We start from the raw sequence: 13,195 nt of genomic DNA, 5'->3' as shown, positions 1-13,195 counted from the left end.
GCCCAATGCTCTTCACCGATGTGCCATTGAAGTTCAGGACACAAATAAAATGACAGATTTAGGCAGAAATCCAGATGAAGAGACCATTCACTATTTTCCATTCCAGCTCCTGGTGGATATCAGGAAATTCCACATTGCTAGTGTATGATTTCCTAGCATTAAAGTCAGTGATTTTAAAAAAAAAAAAAAGATTCAGTTTCAGTCATTTTTTAAATGTACGTGCCTGGCTTGGCCCAGGAGTTCTGAAGTAGCAATTACCCTTCAAGAAATAGCAATAGGATGCATAGTCGCAGAGGCTTTGGAGGAATAGCTTCAGTAGAAAGAAGCATATCCAAAATATAGAACAATAGGAAAGGTGTGGTGCAGCCTATTAAGACCAAGCTGTTTATAGTTTACCAATAATCCACAACTACCGAGGATTAGTTAATGAGCATTCACACTGTTATTTAAAAATGTTGCATAAAAAATATAAGCTGCTGTGCCAAAGGTTGCTAATATTCTTGATTCTGTTCTTGACTTTCTATCTGTAATGTGTATGAAAATATTGTGCATAAGAAGTGCAGTCTGAACGAGTTAAGGTTAACCATGTGCCTATACTATATAAATTAGTGTTATAACCAGTAAGACATGTCGTACAAGTTTGTTATACAAAGTAACATGTAATCATTGATATGTAACTTACAGTGCATAAATATAGTGTAGTGACAAACTGTATTTGGCAAATACAGGGGTTTTGTGTAAAGTGAGACAATGCATTATCATAAATAGGAGTGTCTTACCAAGTGGTATAGTGTGTTATAGTATACGGGATATACCAAGTAACATATAATGTATAATTACACACCGGAGCTTTTACACAGTATCACACCTGTTACTCTGTTACTACAGGCAGAAAGATTGTACCTACAACTGGAAACTGGGAATATGTTCAAGGTTATAAAACTTCTCACTACCTTGAGGTTCATTCTTAATGTTTAATATCATTCAAACCACCGATGCTTCTGTGGCGCCTCTCACTCTGGTTCCCACCTCCAGTTGGCTCCACTCGTTCCCGATATCCACTTCTCTCGCTATGCTTCTATCGTGGATCACTCGCCCCAGAGTCTTTCCTTGAAGATTCGAAGATGCAGTGATGGCGAGATTTGCCTAGGCTGCACTCCTGCATCTTGTAGTGGCTCTCTCAATAATGGATTTGTCTATCTTACTAGAGATATCCCATTGTTTGAACTAACCAGGCCACACACTCAGTCTTTGCTGTTGCACAATTTTGAATTTGAAAATGCAGTTTGGCAACCCAAAGTTTGCAATGGCAAAACAAATTTGAGTTGAGAAAGTATAAAGTTAGAGAAGGGGGAGAAATAAACATGAAGTGGGAGCTTTATTTCAAAGCAAATAATAAAAAAAATCTTCAAAGAATTACCAATATTGTGCATCGTTTGAAAATGTTTGCTTGTATTACTAATTTTAATATCTGATATCTTTCACACAGGGCTCGAAAAGAATCTTACGATCTCATGAGATTATACTGCCACCTAGTGGCCTAGTGGAAACTGATCTAGCACTAACTTTTTCACTTCAGGTACCTGATTCAATTCCTTTTGACATTTTTCATGGTAGAGTGATTTGATTGGAATATTTATGAAATATTTTAACTTTAAAATGCTTTGTGCTGATAATATTCGCTTTGCACATAGATTACATGGTAAAGGCAGGAACGTCTTGTATTCATCTTGGTTCATCCACCCAGAGATGCCTTTGCTTGCATGGCAAAATCTGTTACATGTTATGTAATGAGTTAGAGTCGGCACAGTGGTTAGCATTGCTGCCTCACAGCGCCAAGGACCCGGGTTCCATCCCGGCCCCAGGTCACTGTCCATGTGGAGTTTGCACATTCACACCGTGTCTGCGTGGGTCTCACCCCCACAACCCAAAGATGTGCAGGGTAGGTGGATTGGTCATGTTAAATTGCCCCTTAATTGGAAAAAAATAATTGGGTACTATCAATTTATTTTTAAAAATGTAACGAATTAGGGGAAAAGAGTGAAAATATACTTCAATGTTTGTGTGACATGTCTTACATTTATGGGAGCAATGGTTTCTCCAAAGTAATACAACATGAGCTAATATCATGCCACATATAAGAGAGTAATGGTCAAGCTCTGTAAGTCATTCATTAAGTCTCAGCTGGGGTATTGTTCCCAATTCTGTGTACTGTACTTCAGAAAGAATGTTAAGGACCAGGAGACAATGTAAAGGAGAATTAGGAAAATGGGGTGGGGATCTTTACTTATGACTTATGTGGCGAGACTGAGATTATTTTCCTTATAGCAGAGAATGTTAAGAGCAGATTTAAAAGAGATAAGAGGAAAGTGATGAGATAAGAGTTAAGCGAGATGGGCAGCACGGTAGCACAGTGATTAGCACTGTGGCTTCACAGCGCCAGGGTCCCAGGTTCGATTCCCTGCAGGGTCACTGTCTGTGCAGAGTCTGCACGTTCTCCCCGTGTCTGCGTGGGTTTCCTCCGGGTGCTCCGGTTTCCTCCCACAGTCCAAAGATGTGCAGGTTAGGTGGATTGGCCATGCTAAATTGCCCTTAGTGTCCAAAACGGTTGGAAGGGGTTATTGGGTTACAGGGATAGGGTGGAAGTGAGGACTTAAGTGGGTCGGTGCAGGCTCGATGGGCCGGATGGCCTCCTTCTGCACTGTATGTTGTGTGTTCTATGATTTAGTAGGTGTTCAAAGTTAGGAGAGAGGAATAGTTTCCACTTGTGGGAACGTTGGTAACCAGAGGAACTACTGATTAAAACTAAATGTCAAAAAGCTTGGGTGGGGGAGAGATGCCAATTTTTTCCCAGATTTAGTAGCAGTTGTTAAAAGATGCACTGCAGGAACTCACCAGGGTCCTTCCAAAACTATGACCTTTACCATCTAGAAGGACAGGAACAGCTGATACCTGGTAACACCACCACCTGGAGGTTTTATTTCAAGTCACTCACCATCCCACCGTTCCTTCACTGTCCCTGGGTTTAAATCCTGGAACTTTCCCTCTCTAACAGCACTGTGGGTGTACCTACACCACGGGACGACAGCAGTTCAAGAAGGCAGCTCACTACTACCTCCTGGAGGGCAACTAGGGATAGGTAATAAATGCTGGCCTAGCCAGTGACACCCACATCCTGCAAAAAAAATTTTTTTTAATTAATTGGCTAAATACTTGAAAAAGAGCAATTTACAGAGTTTTGAGAAGAGAGCAGGGGAATGAAACAATTGGCTGGCTCTTTCAAAGAGCTAGCACAGGCATGATGGACCGAGTGGCTGCCTCTTGTGCTGAGAGACTGACATTGTCAGTGCCTCTTGAGGCCTTTAATTTACATTCGGCATACTTGGTCAGAATCTTGCAGCGTACAGTCCCTAGGTTTGTTTTAATACTTTTTAGTGCTAGAAGCTGCTTCACCCAGCACTTTGAGATGAACCAAAGATACTGTACAGGATTGTACCTTTATCTAAAACAAGAAATACTTGGCTCTGGCGCAACTGAAAGAAAAATCAGAATCTGGCCACACAGAAGGGACCACCGAAATTCGGATGCCTGAAAACTGTACATTAAGAAAATATAGGTTGCGTCGGGCATTTAGAGGGATTGGCATTGGGAGGGTTAAATCACATGGGCAGCAGGTGGAACCACCACACAGTTTAGATGAATTATTCTTTTGACCAAATCCCAAAGAGATGGGATAACCAGTGGCTATTCAGAGGGCAAAGACGACAGTTGGTATTGGAAACTTGCTTGGAAAGATCAATAAAGAGGGGAAAAGGAAGGATAGATTAGGAAGTGAATGAGATGGGAATCTTGTTGAAGACTGAAAGGAGCACCAGGGGAGAAGATGAACAGAAATAAATCAGAGGGAATGTGGGACAACATTATGTTCTTTGTACCCAGAGAACAAAGGGGTTGTATTACTCTCAACTGTCCTTTGCAAACAATGTTGGAAATACTCAACCGATCAGGTCATATCTATAATGAGTTGATGTTTGAGTTCAATGATCTTTCATAGGCCTGGAAAACGATAGAAATGTATTCGATTTTAAGCATTTGAAATGGGAGGAGGGTGGAGAAAGAACAAAAGAGAAGGTGCACGATTGGATGGAAGGCGGGAGAGAATATGTCACAAGATTTGGTGTGTAGAATCAAAGGGAATGGTAAGGGGACAAGTTAAGAAACAAAAGATGCGTTGAGTTGATGTGAACAGCAGACTGATAATTAGCTCCTAACCTGAAGCAAAAATAGGGGAAAAAATCAAAACCTGCAGAGGAATAGAAAACAAGATGAGGACAAACATCAATACCAGATGTCATGGGGGCTGTCGTGAATGAACAATTTAACGTGGGGGAGAGCAGGTGTAAAGGCCCAATAATGAGATTCCAATTCATGTAAATTGGGTTGATATTCCCATAATTGACGAGGGGCGGAACACTCGAGCGGGCAAATCCCACAGGCGTAAAAGCCATTTTGGGTCTCCGGTTTGATTCTCCGCCCCCCCCCTGCATTCTTTCCCCCCGACATGGGGGAAGGTATTCCCGGCCATGGTGTTCGCTCGCTACATGATCTCCGACATAATTAACTTCAGCAGGAATTTCTAGCCAGAGAAAGCTCTGACGCAGCTCTGAAATTTATGACTTTTGTTTCCACCAGTATCCTCATTTCCTCAAAAGAGAAGGCAACAAGCTGCAAATCATGCTTCAGAGACGAAAGCGGTACAAGAACAGGACCATCCTGGGATACAAGACTCTGGCAGTCGGGTCCATCAATATGGCAGAGGTGAGAAAGGAAACCATAATCAGACTGTGACAGCATCTTGTCCAAGATACTGGGATCATTTTGATTTTGTGAGATCATAGAATCATAGAATTTACGGTGCCCCTGCCCTTGGAAAGAGCACCATACTTAAGCCCAGGCTTCCACCCTCTCCCAGTAACCTGATCTAATCTTTTGGACACTTAAGGGGCAATTTTAGCATGGCCAATCCACCTAACCTACACATCTTTGGACTGTGGGAGGAAACCGGAGCACTCGGAGTAAACCCACACAGACGGGGAGAAAGTGGAAACTCCACACAGACAATCATCCGAGGCTGGAATTGAATCTGGGACTCTGGAGCTGTGAGGCAGCGGTGCTAGTGTAAGATATGTGAGAGTGAATCAGCAGCCCATTTAAAAAATATTTTTATTCAAGACTTTTTAACAAAAATATACCTAATATCAGAAGAACAACACACCAACCCAATAAACAACCACAACCCTCCAGGCCCCCTGACACCAACTAATAAAAGCAAATTACTGCGGATGATGGAATCTGAAACCAAAGAGAAAATGCTGGAAAATCTCAGCAGGTAGGGAGAGAAAAGATCTAAGTCCAGTTGACCCTTTGTCAAAGCTAAAAGAAGGGCAGTACTTCTTCAGGGGAGGCATTCCTGGAAGAGAAGTGGCAGTTAGTTAAACACTAGATAAAAGAAAATTACTGCCGATGCTAGACCTGACACCAATCCCTTGCCAAGGCCTCCCCTTCCCCTTTTCACCCCCTTATATGCACACACACACTCGCACACCCCGCTGACCCCTCAATCCTCCTTGAAAAAACATCAATAAATAGTTTCTACCTCCGGGTAAACCCTTCTACCGACTCCTGTAGAGCAAACTTGATCTTCTCCAACCTCAGGAATTCAGCCAGGTCGCTCACCCACACTCCTGTCTTCGGCGGCTCCGAGCCCCGCCAACCAAACAAATCTGTCTCCGGGCTATCGGGGAGGAAAAGGTCAATACATAGCCCTCTCACTCAATCCCCCACCCCCCAACTGCCAGGTCTTCCAACACACCAAACATCAACACCTCAGGGCCACCGCCAAATCCAGAACCTCTGAAATAACATCCGAGAATCCCTGCCAGGGCCCAATGAATATGTGTGATTTGTGCGCCCAGGGAAGGATGGCATCTCTCTCCTCACAAAATCCTGTTCCTAAAACCATTCCCGTTGGGCAACTCATGCAATCCTTTGAACTCCTCCAGCTCCGCAAATACTCAATCCCCACCTGCCGCTACCCCCGGAACCTCACATCCAGTCTCGCTGGCACAAACCTATGGTTGCCGCAAATCAGCGCCCACAACGACATACCCTCTAACCACAAGTGCTGCCGACACTGACCCCACACCCTTAAAGCTGACGCCACCACTGGGCTCATGGCGTATTTGGCTGACGAGAACGGCAAAGGCACCAACAACAAAGTCCTCAAACTTATTCCCCTACACAATTCCGCCGCCAGCCGTCCCCACAATATTTGCTGCCCAATAAGAAATCAAATTCAGTAACGGCAGCGCCTCGCCCCGGTTCCAAAAAATTCCGCCGCACTACTACGAGCCTTCACAAACCCCGAGATCAACCCATTGACCTTCCTGAAAAAAGACTCGACGATAAAGATAGTGAGGTTCTGAAACAGGAACAGTAACCTAGGCAACACCTTCATTTTCACTGTCATCCGCATACTGCGAAACCCCATGTTCGGTGCACCCCGCCCAATCCCACTCACAGTCCTTTGATGCCCTAAGCACCAATGCCAACAGCTCTATCGCCAAGATGAAAAGTATTGGGAGAGTGGGCACTCCACCTTATCCCACGGTGAAGCCCAAAGTACCCCAAACTCAGTTGGTTCATATGCACACACCCCACTGGCGCCTTATACAGCAGCCAAACCCAGTCTGCAAACCCCCACCCAAGCCCAAATTGCCCCAGCACCTTGAACCGATACTCCCACTCCACCAGGTCATTAACCTTCTCTGTATATCGCCACCACTACCTCAACTTACTGACCCCCCTGAGGGCATCATAAACACGTTAAATAACCTCTGCACATTCGCTGACAGTTACTCTTCCTTTCCCTTCTGATCGTCTCCAATCACCTCCGGCACACAGTCTGAAATCCGTGATGTAAGCACCTTCACCAATAGCTTGGCATTGACATTCAACAATGATATCGGACAGTACGACCCACACTGCTCCAGGTCCTTATCCTTTTTTAGATTCAGGGAGATGGAAGCCTGCGATAAAGTAGGGGGGAGTTCCCCCTTTCCCTTGCCTCATTATATGTCCTCACCAGCAGTGGCCCCAGCTCCACCCCAAATTTTTTATAACCTCTATGGGAACCCTTCCGGCCCCGTTGCCTTCCCTGCCTGCATCGCCCCATGCCATCCATCACCTCCCTCAAACCATTCGGGGCCTCCAGGCCCTAAACCCGCCACTCCTCCACTTTGGGAAACTCCAACCCATCCAGGAACCACCTCATCCCCTCTTTCCCCCATCGGGCGCTCCAATTCATAGAGCCTCCTATAAAATGCTTCAAATACCCCATTCCCCGCATCCAGGTACATCACCACCGTACCTCTCTCATCCCTCACTCTACCAATCTCCCTTACCATTGCTTGCTTTCACAACTGATGGGCCAGCATCCAACCCGCCTTCTCCCAGTACTCGTAAACTGCCCCTCTAGTCCCCCATAACTGCCCCACTGCCTTCCCTGTAGACAAAAACCCAAACCCCACCTGTAGCCTCTGCCTCTCCTTCAGCAACCCACCCCCTCTGGCACCACTGAGTACCTCCTATCCACCCTCAAGATCTCAACAACCATTCTTGCGCTTTCCTCCCCCCTCCACCCTCTCCCTGTGTGCCCAAGTCGAAATAAACTCCCCCCTAACTACAGCCTCGAGTGCCTCCCACAGCATGGTTTCTGTGACCGCCCAGGTATCATTCACCTCCATATAGCCCCGAATGGCAACCCTCGCCCCTCATCCACCAACAGTCCCACATCTAACCTCCACTGTGGCCTCCCCCTGAACCACCTGCAAATCCACCAATGCGCAGCGTGGTTAGAGACCATGATTGTCGAATACCCCGAGTCGGCCACCCTCACCAGCAGCCCCTTGCCCTCACGAAAAAGTCGATCCAGGAATACATCCGGTACACATGGGCGATGAAATCTTCTTTGTCCTTGGCTTCCGAAACTTCCACCGACCTGCCCCCCTCACCCATGTGTCCCATGAACCCTCTTAACTCCCTAGCCACCTCCCCTGCCAATCTGCCATATCCCTTGAGCCAGTTCCCGATCCGCGACATGCATCCTTCCATGCCTGCCCTCGAATGTCCGCCGCCATCTCTCCCTTTCCAACTGCGTCGCACCCATGTCAGCAATCCTCCCACATCCCTCCCCCCTCCACCCCCAACAGAGAACAAATCTCGTCAGCTCCCCCCCCCCCCCCCATGCCTTCCTCCTGATGATCACCCTATTAACTAGCCCAGCCAGCAAGCATGGTGGCCCCCGCCCAAGGCTGCGAACTTCCCCTCTTTTTTTTCCCCCGCCAACCACCAATGAACAAAGAAGAACAAAAGCCACACTCACTATCACCGTTCCCGCATCAAACCCCACCCCAAACTACCCACCTCTTACATCAACCATAAACACAAAGCTCCTCTCCAAAGTTCAGTGTCCTCCCACTCCTCCCAGTCCATGTTCCCTCATAAAGTCCATTGACAGAGGCAGCACGGTGGCACGGTGGTTAACATTGCTGCCTCAGGACTTCCGGGTGCGGCTATGCAGAGCTAGGTCGCATATTCGGCAGCTCCCGCTTGGAACGGACTTTTGGGCTCTTTTACAGGGCCCCCACGGCATTTGTTTGACATTTCCCGGTGTGGGACGAAGGCTGCAGCATTCCCCTGACAGTGTGCCCCAGGAATGTTGTGTCTTTTGGCGACCAGGCCCGGCAGAAACAGTGAAAGATTTGGCTTGAGCTGCAGCAGTAGACGAGGGCCTCTTCCAGCATGCAGGCGGGGGAAGGGCAAGCTTAAAGCTGCAATCTGGCTTGACTCTATCAAAGGTGAATTCTAGCAGCAGAGGGAACAACTGTGAAAAGATCTACCAGGGCCATTGAAGAAGCAGGGACGAGGCTTCTGGTGGCGGCCATGGAGGAGTAGGTCGCGCATTCGGCAGCTCCCGTCTGGAGCCGACTCTCAGACCTTTTTCAGGAGTTTCCATAGACTTTTTGGGACAGACTGGTGAAACAAACACTGCCAACTTCTATGAAATGGACCAGAAGTGTAACGGCCAAAGGAGCGGCACTGGAGCAACGGGAGAAGCGAGGGAAAGAAAACAAAATGGCGGTGGCCAGGGACAAAGGGGAGCTGCAGGAGTTCATCAAGCGCTGCTTCGAGGAGCAGCGCGAGGAGATGCGCAAAGAGATGTTGGCGCCTATGCTTTCGGCAATTGAAGGACTCGAGATCACGCAGAAGGCCCACGAAGCTAAGATCCAGGAGGTACAGAAAAGAGTCAGTCAGAACGAGGACGAGCTCGTGGGCCTGGCGGTGAGAGTGGAGCAGAACGCGGCGCTACACAAGAGGTGGGCGGGAAGACTCGAAGACCTGGAGAACAGGTCGAGGAGAAAGAATCTGCGAATCCTGGGTCTCCCTGAGGGAGTGGAGGGGGCTGATGCCGGGGCATACGCGAGCACGATGCTCGAGGCGATGATGGGCACGAAGGCCCCTTCGAGGCCGCTGGAGTTGGACGGGGCAAATTGGGTGCTGGCGAAGAAGCCCCAGGCAAATGAGCCGCCAAGGGCGATAGTGGTGAGGTTCCACCGGTTCACGGACAGAGAGTGGGTCCTGAGATGGGCCAAGAAGGAGCGGAGCAGTAAGTGGGACAATACAGAGATCCGAATATACCCGGACTGGAGCATGGAAGTTGCAAAGCGGAGAGCGGGTTTCAACTGGGCCAGAGCGGCGTTGTACCGGAAAGAAGTGAAATTCGGAATGCTGCAGCCAGCGCGACTGTGGGTCACATACAAGGGCCAACACTATTACTTCGAAACACCTAAAGAGGTGTGGACCTTTGTACAAGCCGAATACTTGGACTCTAACTGAGGGTTTGTGAGGGTGGGGGGGATGATTTGGAGTTTGATGTGTGATGGTTGTTGTATATAGGGGGTCAATCACGCGCAGGAAATGTTACATGGGCTGGGGGAGAGAGACAAGGCCGCGACAGGAGCTGCGCCAGAGGGGGCGGAGCGGGCTTTGGAAAGCGCGGGGTTTTTTCCCGCGCGCGGGAAGAAAGGCGGGAAGGGGAACGAAGGAATGCATATGGATTGGGAGACTCCCACGCGGGGAGGTCAATGGGACGGCGGGGGGAGCCGGGGTCAGCAGGCGGCAGCTGACTTACGGGAGTGACATGGGGGGAGCAAAAAAGCTAGACAGGGGTCTAGCGGGGAGGGGGGGGGGGGGGGGGCGCGGGGGGAAAGGGTTGCTGCTGCACTGGCCGAAAGGGAATGGGACACAGAAGAGGTGGCCGGGACGGGGGTCCCCCCTCTGGGGGACTGGAGGGTGAGGGAGGCGTGGACATGGGACTGGCCCAGAAAAGGAGATGGCTAGTCGGCGGGGCGAGGGGGGGGGGGGGAGCGTGAGAGCCCCTCCAATCCAGCTGATAACGTGGAATGTGAGGGGCCTGAATGGGCCGGTGAAGAGGGCTCGAGTGTTCGCGCACTTAAAGGGACTGAAGGTGGACGTGGCCATGCTCCAAGAGACACATCTGAAGGCGGCGGACCAGGTCAGGTTAAGAAAGGGATGGGTTGGACAGGTATTCCACTCGGGACTGGATGCGAAGAATAGAGGGGTGGCAATATTGGTGGGAAAGCGGGTGTCATTTGAGGCCAAGACTATTGTAGCGGACAATGAAGGGCGATATGTAATGGTGAGCGGTAGGCTGCAAGGGACATGGGTGGTGTTGGTAAACGTATACTCCCCGAACTGGGATGATGCAGGATTCATGAAGCGCATGTTGGGGCGCATTCCGGACCTGGAGATAGGAGGCCTGATAATGGGAGGGGACTTCAATGCAGTGTTGGATCCAGCACTGGACCGCTCCAAATCAAGGACTGGAAAGAGGCCGGTGGCGGCCAAGGTACTTAAGGGGTTTATGGATCAGATGGGGGGAGTGGACCCATGGCGGTTTGCAAGGCCGCAGGCCAGGGAATTTGCTTTCTTCTCCCATGTACACAAAGCCTACTCCCGGATAGATTTCGTTGTTCTGGGTAGGGCGCTCATCCCGAGGGTGGAGGGGACGGAGTATTCGGCTATAGCCGTTTCGGACCATGCCCCGCACTGGGTGGAACTGGAGCTGGGAGAGGAGAGGGACCAACGCCCGTTGTGGCGGCTGGATGTGGGACTGCTGGCGGATGAGGTGCTGTGTGGGAAGGTGAGGGGGTGTATCGAAAGGTACTTGGAGGCCAACGACAACGGGGAGGTGGGGGTGGTATGGGAGGCGTTGAAGGCGGTGATCAGGGGAGAGCTAATTTCCATTAGGGCTCATAGGGAGAAGACAGAGGGTATGGAAAGGGAGAGGTTAGTGGGGGAGATTTTGAGAGCGGACAGGAGATACGCAGAGGCCCCGGAGGAAAGATTACTTGGGGAAAGACGACGGCTCCAGACGGAGTTTGACCTGTTGACCACAGGGAAGGCGGAGGCACAGTGGAGGAAAGCGCAGGAGGCGACCTACGAGTATGGGGAAAAGGCCAGTCGGATGCTGGCACACCAGCTCCGTAAGAGGACGGCAGCGAGGGAAATAGGAGGAGTCAAAGATGGAAGGGGAGCCACGGTTCGGAGTGCGACGAAAATAAATGAGGTATTCAAGGCCTTTTATGAAGAGCTGTACAGATCCCAGCCCCCAGCGGGGGAAGAGGGGATGAGACGATTCCTGGATCAACTGAGATTCCCGAGGGTGGAGGAGCAAGAGGTGGCTGGTTTGGGGCACCAATTGGTTTGGAGGAGCTGAGCAAGGGTTTGGGGAGCATGCAGGCGGGGAAGGCCCCGGGACCGGACGGATTCCCGGTGGAGTTCTACAGGAAGTACGCAGACCTGTTGGCCCCGCTACTGGTGAGGACTTTTAATGAGGCAAGAGAGGAGGGGACACTGCCCCCGACAGTGTCGGAAGTGACAATTTCTGTGATCCTAAAGCAGGGCAAGAACCCACTGCAATGTGGATCGTATAAGCCGATCTCGCTCTTCAATGTGGATGCAAAGTTGCTGGCAAAAGTGCTGGCCACGAGGATCGAGGACTGTGTCCCGGGGGTAATCCACGAGGACCAGACGGGATTTGTAAAGGGCAGGCAACTAAACACCAATGTGCGGCAGCTCTTAAACGTGATAATGATGCCATCGGAGGTGGGAGAGGCGGAGATAGTGGCAGCTATGGACGCGGAAAGGCTTTTGACTGAGTAGAGTGGGAGTACCTCTGGGAGGTGCTGTGTAGGTTTGGGTTCGGGGTAGGGTTTATCAATTAGGTTAAGCTCCTTTACAGAGCACCGATGGCGAGTGTAGTCACGAACCGGCGGAGGTCGGAGTACTTTCGACTGTACCGAGGGACGAGGCAGGGGTGCCCCCTGTCCCCCCTGTTGTTCGCATTGGCGATCGAAACATTGGCCATGTCATTGAGGGAGTCTAATAAATGGAGGGGGGTGGTCCGATGGGGAGAAGAGCATCGGGTGTCGCTATATGCGAATGACCTGTTGCTGTACGTGGCGGATCCAATGGAGGGGATGGTGGAGGTCATGCAGACTCTAAGGGAGTTTGGGGAGTTTTCGGGCTATCAGCTCAATGTAGGGAAGAGTGAGCTCTGTATTACAGGCGGGGGACCAAGAAAGAGGGATAGGGGACCTACCGCTGAGGAAGGCGGAGGGGAGCTTTCGGTATCTGGGGATCCCGATAGCCAGGAGTTGGGGGACCCTACACAAACTGAATCTGACGAGGTTGGTGGAGCAAATGGAGGAGGATTTCAAAAGATGGGACATGTTACCGCTCTCGCTGGAGGGTAGAGTGCAGTCGTTCAAAATGGTGGTTCTTCCGAGGTTTCTGTTTGTGTTTCAGTGCCTTCCCATCGTGATCACTAAGGCCTTTTTTAAGAGAGTAGGCAGGAGTATTATGGGGTTTGTGTGGGCGAATAAGACCAGAGAGTAAGGAGAGGGTTCCTGGAACGCAGTAGGGACCGAGGAGGGTTGGCGCTGCCAAACCTGGGGAGCTACTATTGGGCAGCAAATGTGGCGATGATCCGCAAGTGGGTTATGGAGGGAGAGGGGGCGGCATGGAAGAAGATGGAGACGGCGTCCTGTAA

At 50.0% G+C, this 13,195-nt stretch overlaps 1 protein-coding gene across 2 annotated transcripts in view; it reads left to right on the top strand.

Moving 5' to 3' along the window:
* The window catches only part of pacs2 (phosphofurin acidic cluster sorting protein 2), a 376,820-nt gene that overhangs the window by 224,153 nt on the left and 139,472 nt on the right, over nt 1-13,195 (top strand). For both annotated transcript variants that reach the window (XM_072486155.1, XM_072486154.1), the window contains exons 3-4: nt 1,490-1,579; nt 4,693-4,818. In XM_072486155.1, the coding sequence (XP_072342256.1) occupies nt 1,490-1,579; nt 4,693-4,818 (216 nt within the window). The remainder of the gene's footprint in view (nt 1-1,489; nt 1,580-4,692; nt 4,819-13,195) is intronic.

Source organism: Scyliorhinus torazame, chromosome 2, assembly GCF_047496885.1.
Source record: "Scyliorhinus torazame isolate Kashiwa2021f chromosome 2, sScyTor2.1, whole genome shotgun sequence".
In the NCBI taxonomy this organism is placed as follows: Eukaryota; Metazoa; Chordata; class Chondrichthyes; order Carcharhiniformes; family Scyliorhinidae; genus Scyliorhinus; species Scyliorhinus torazame.
This window is presented reverse-complemented; position numbering and strand designations above follow the sequence as displayed.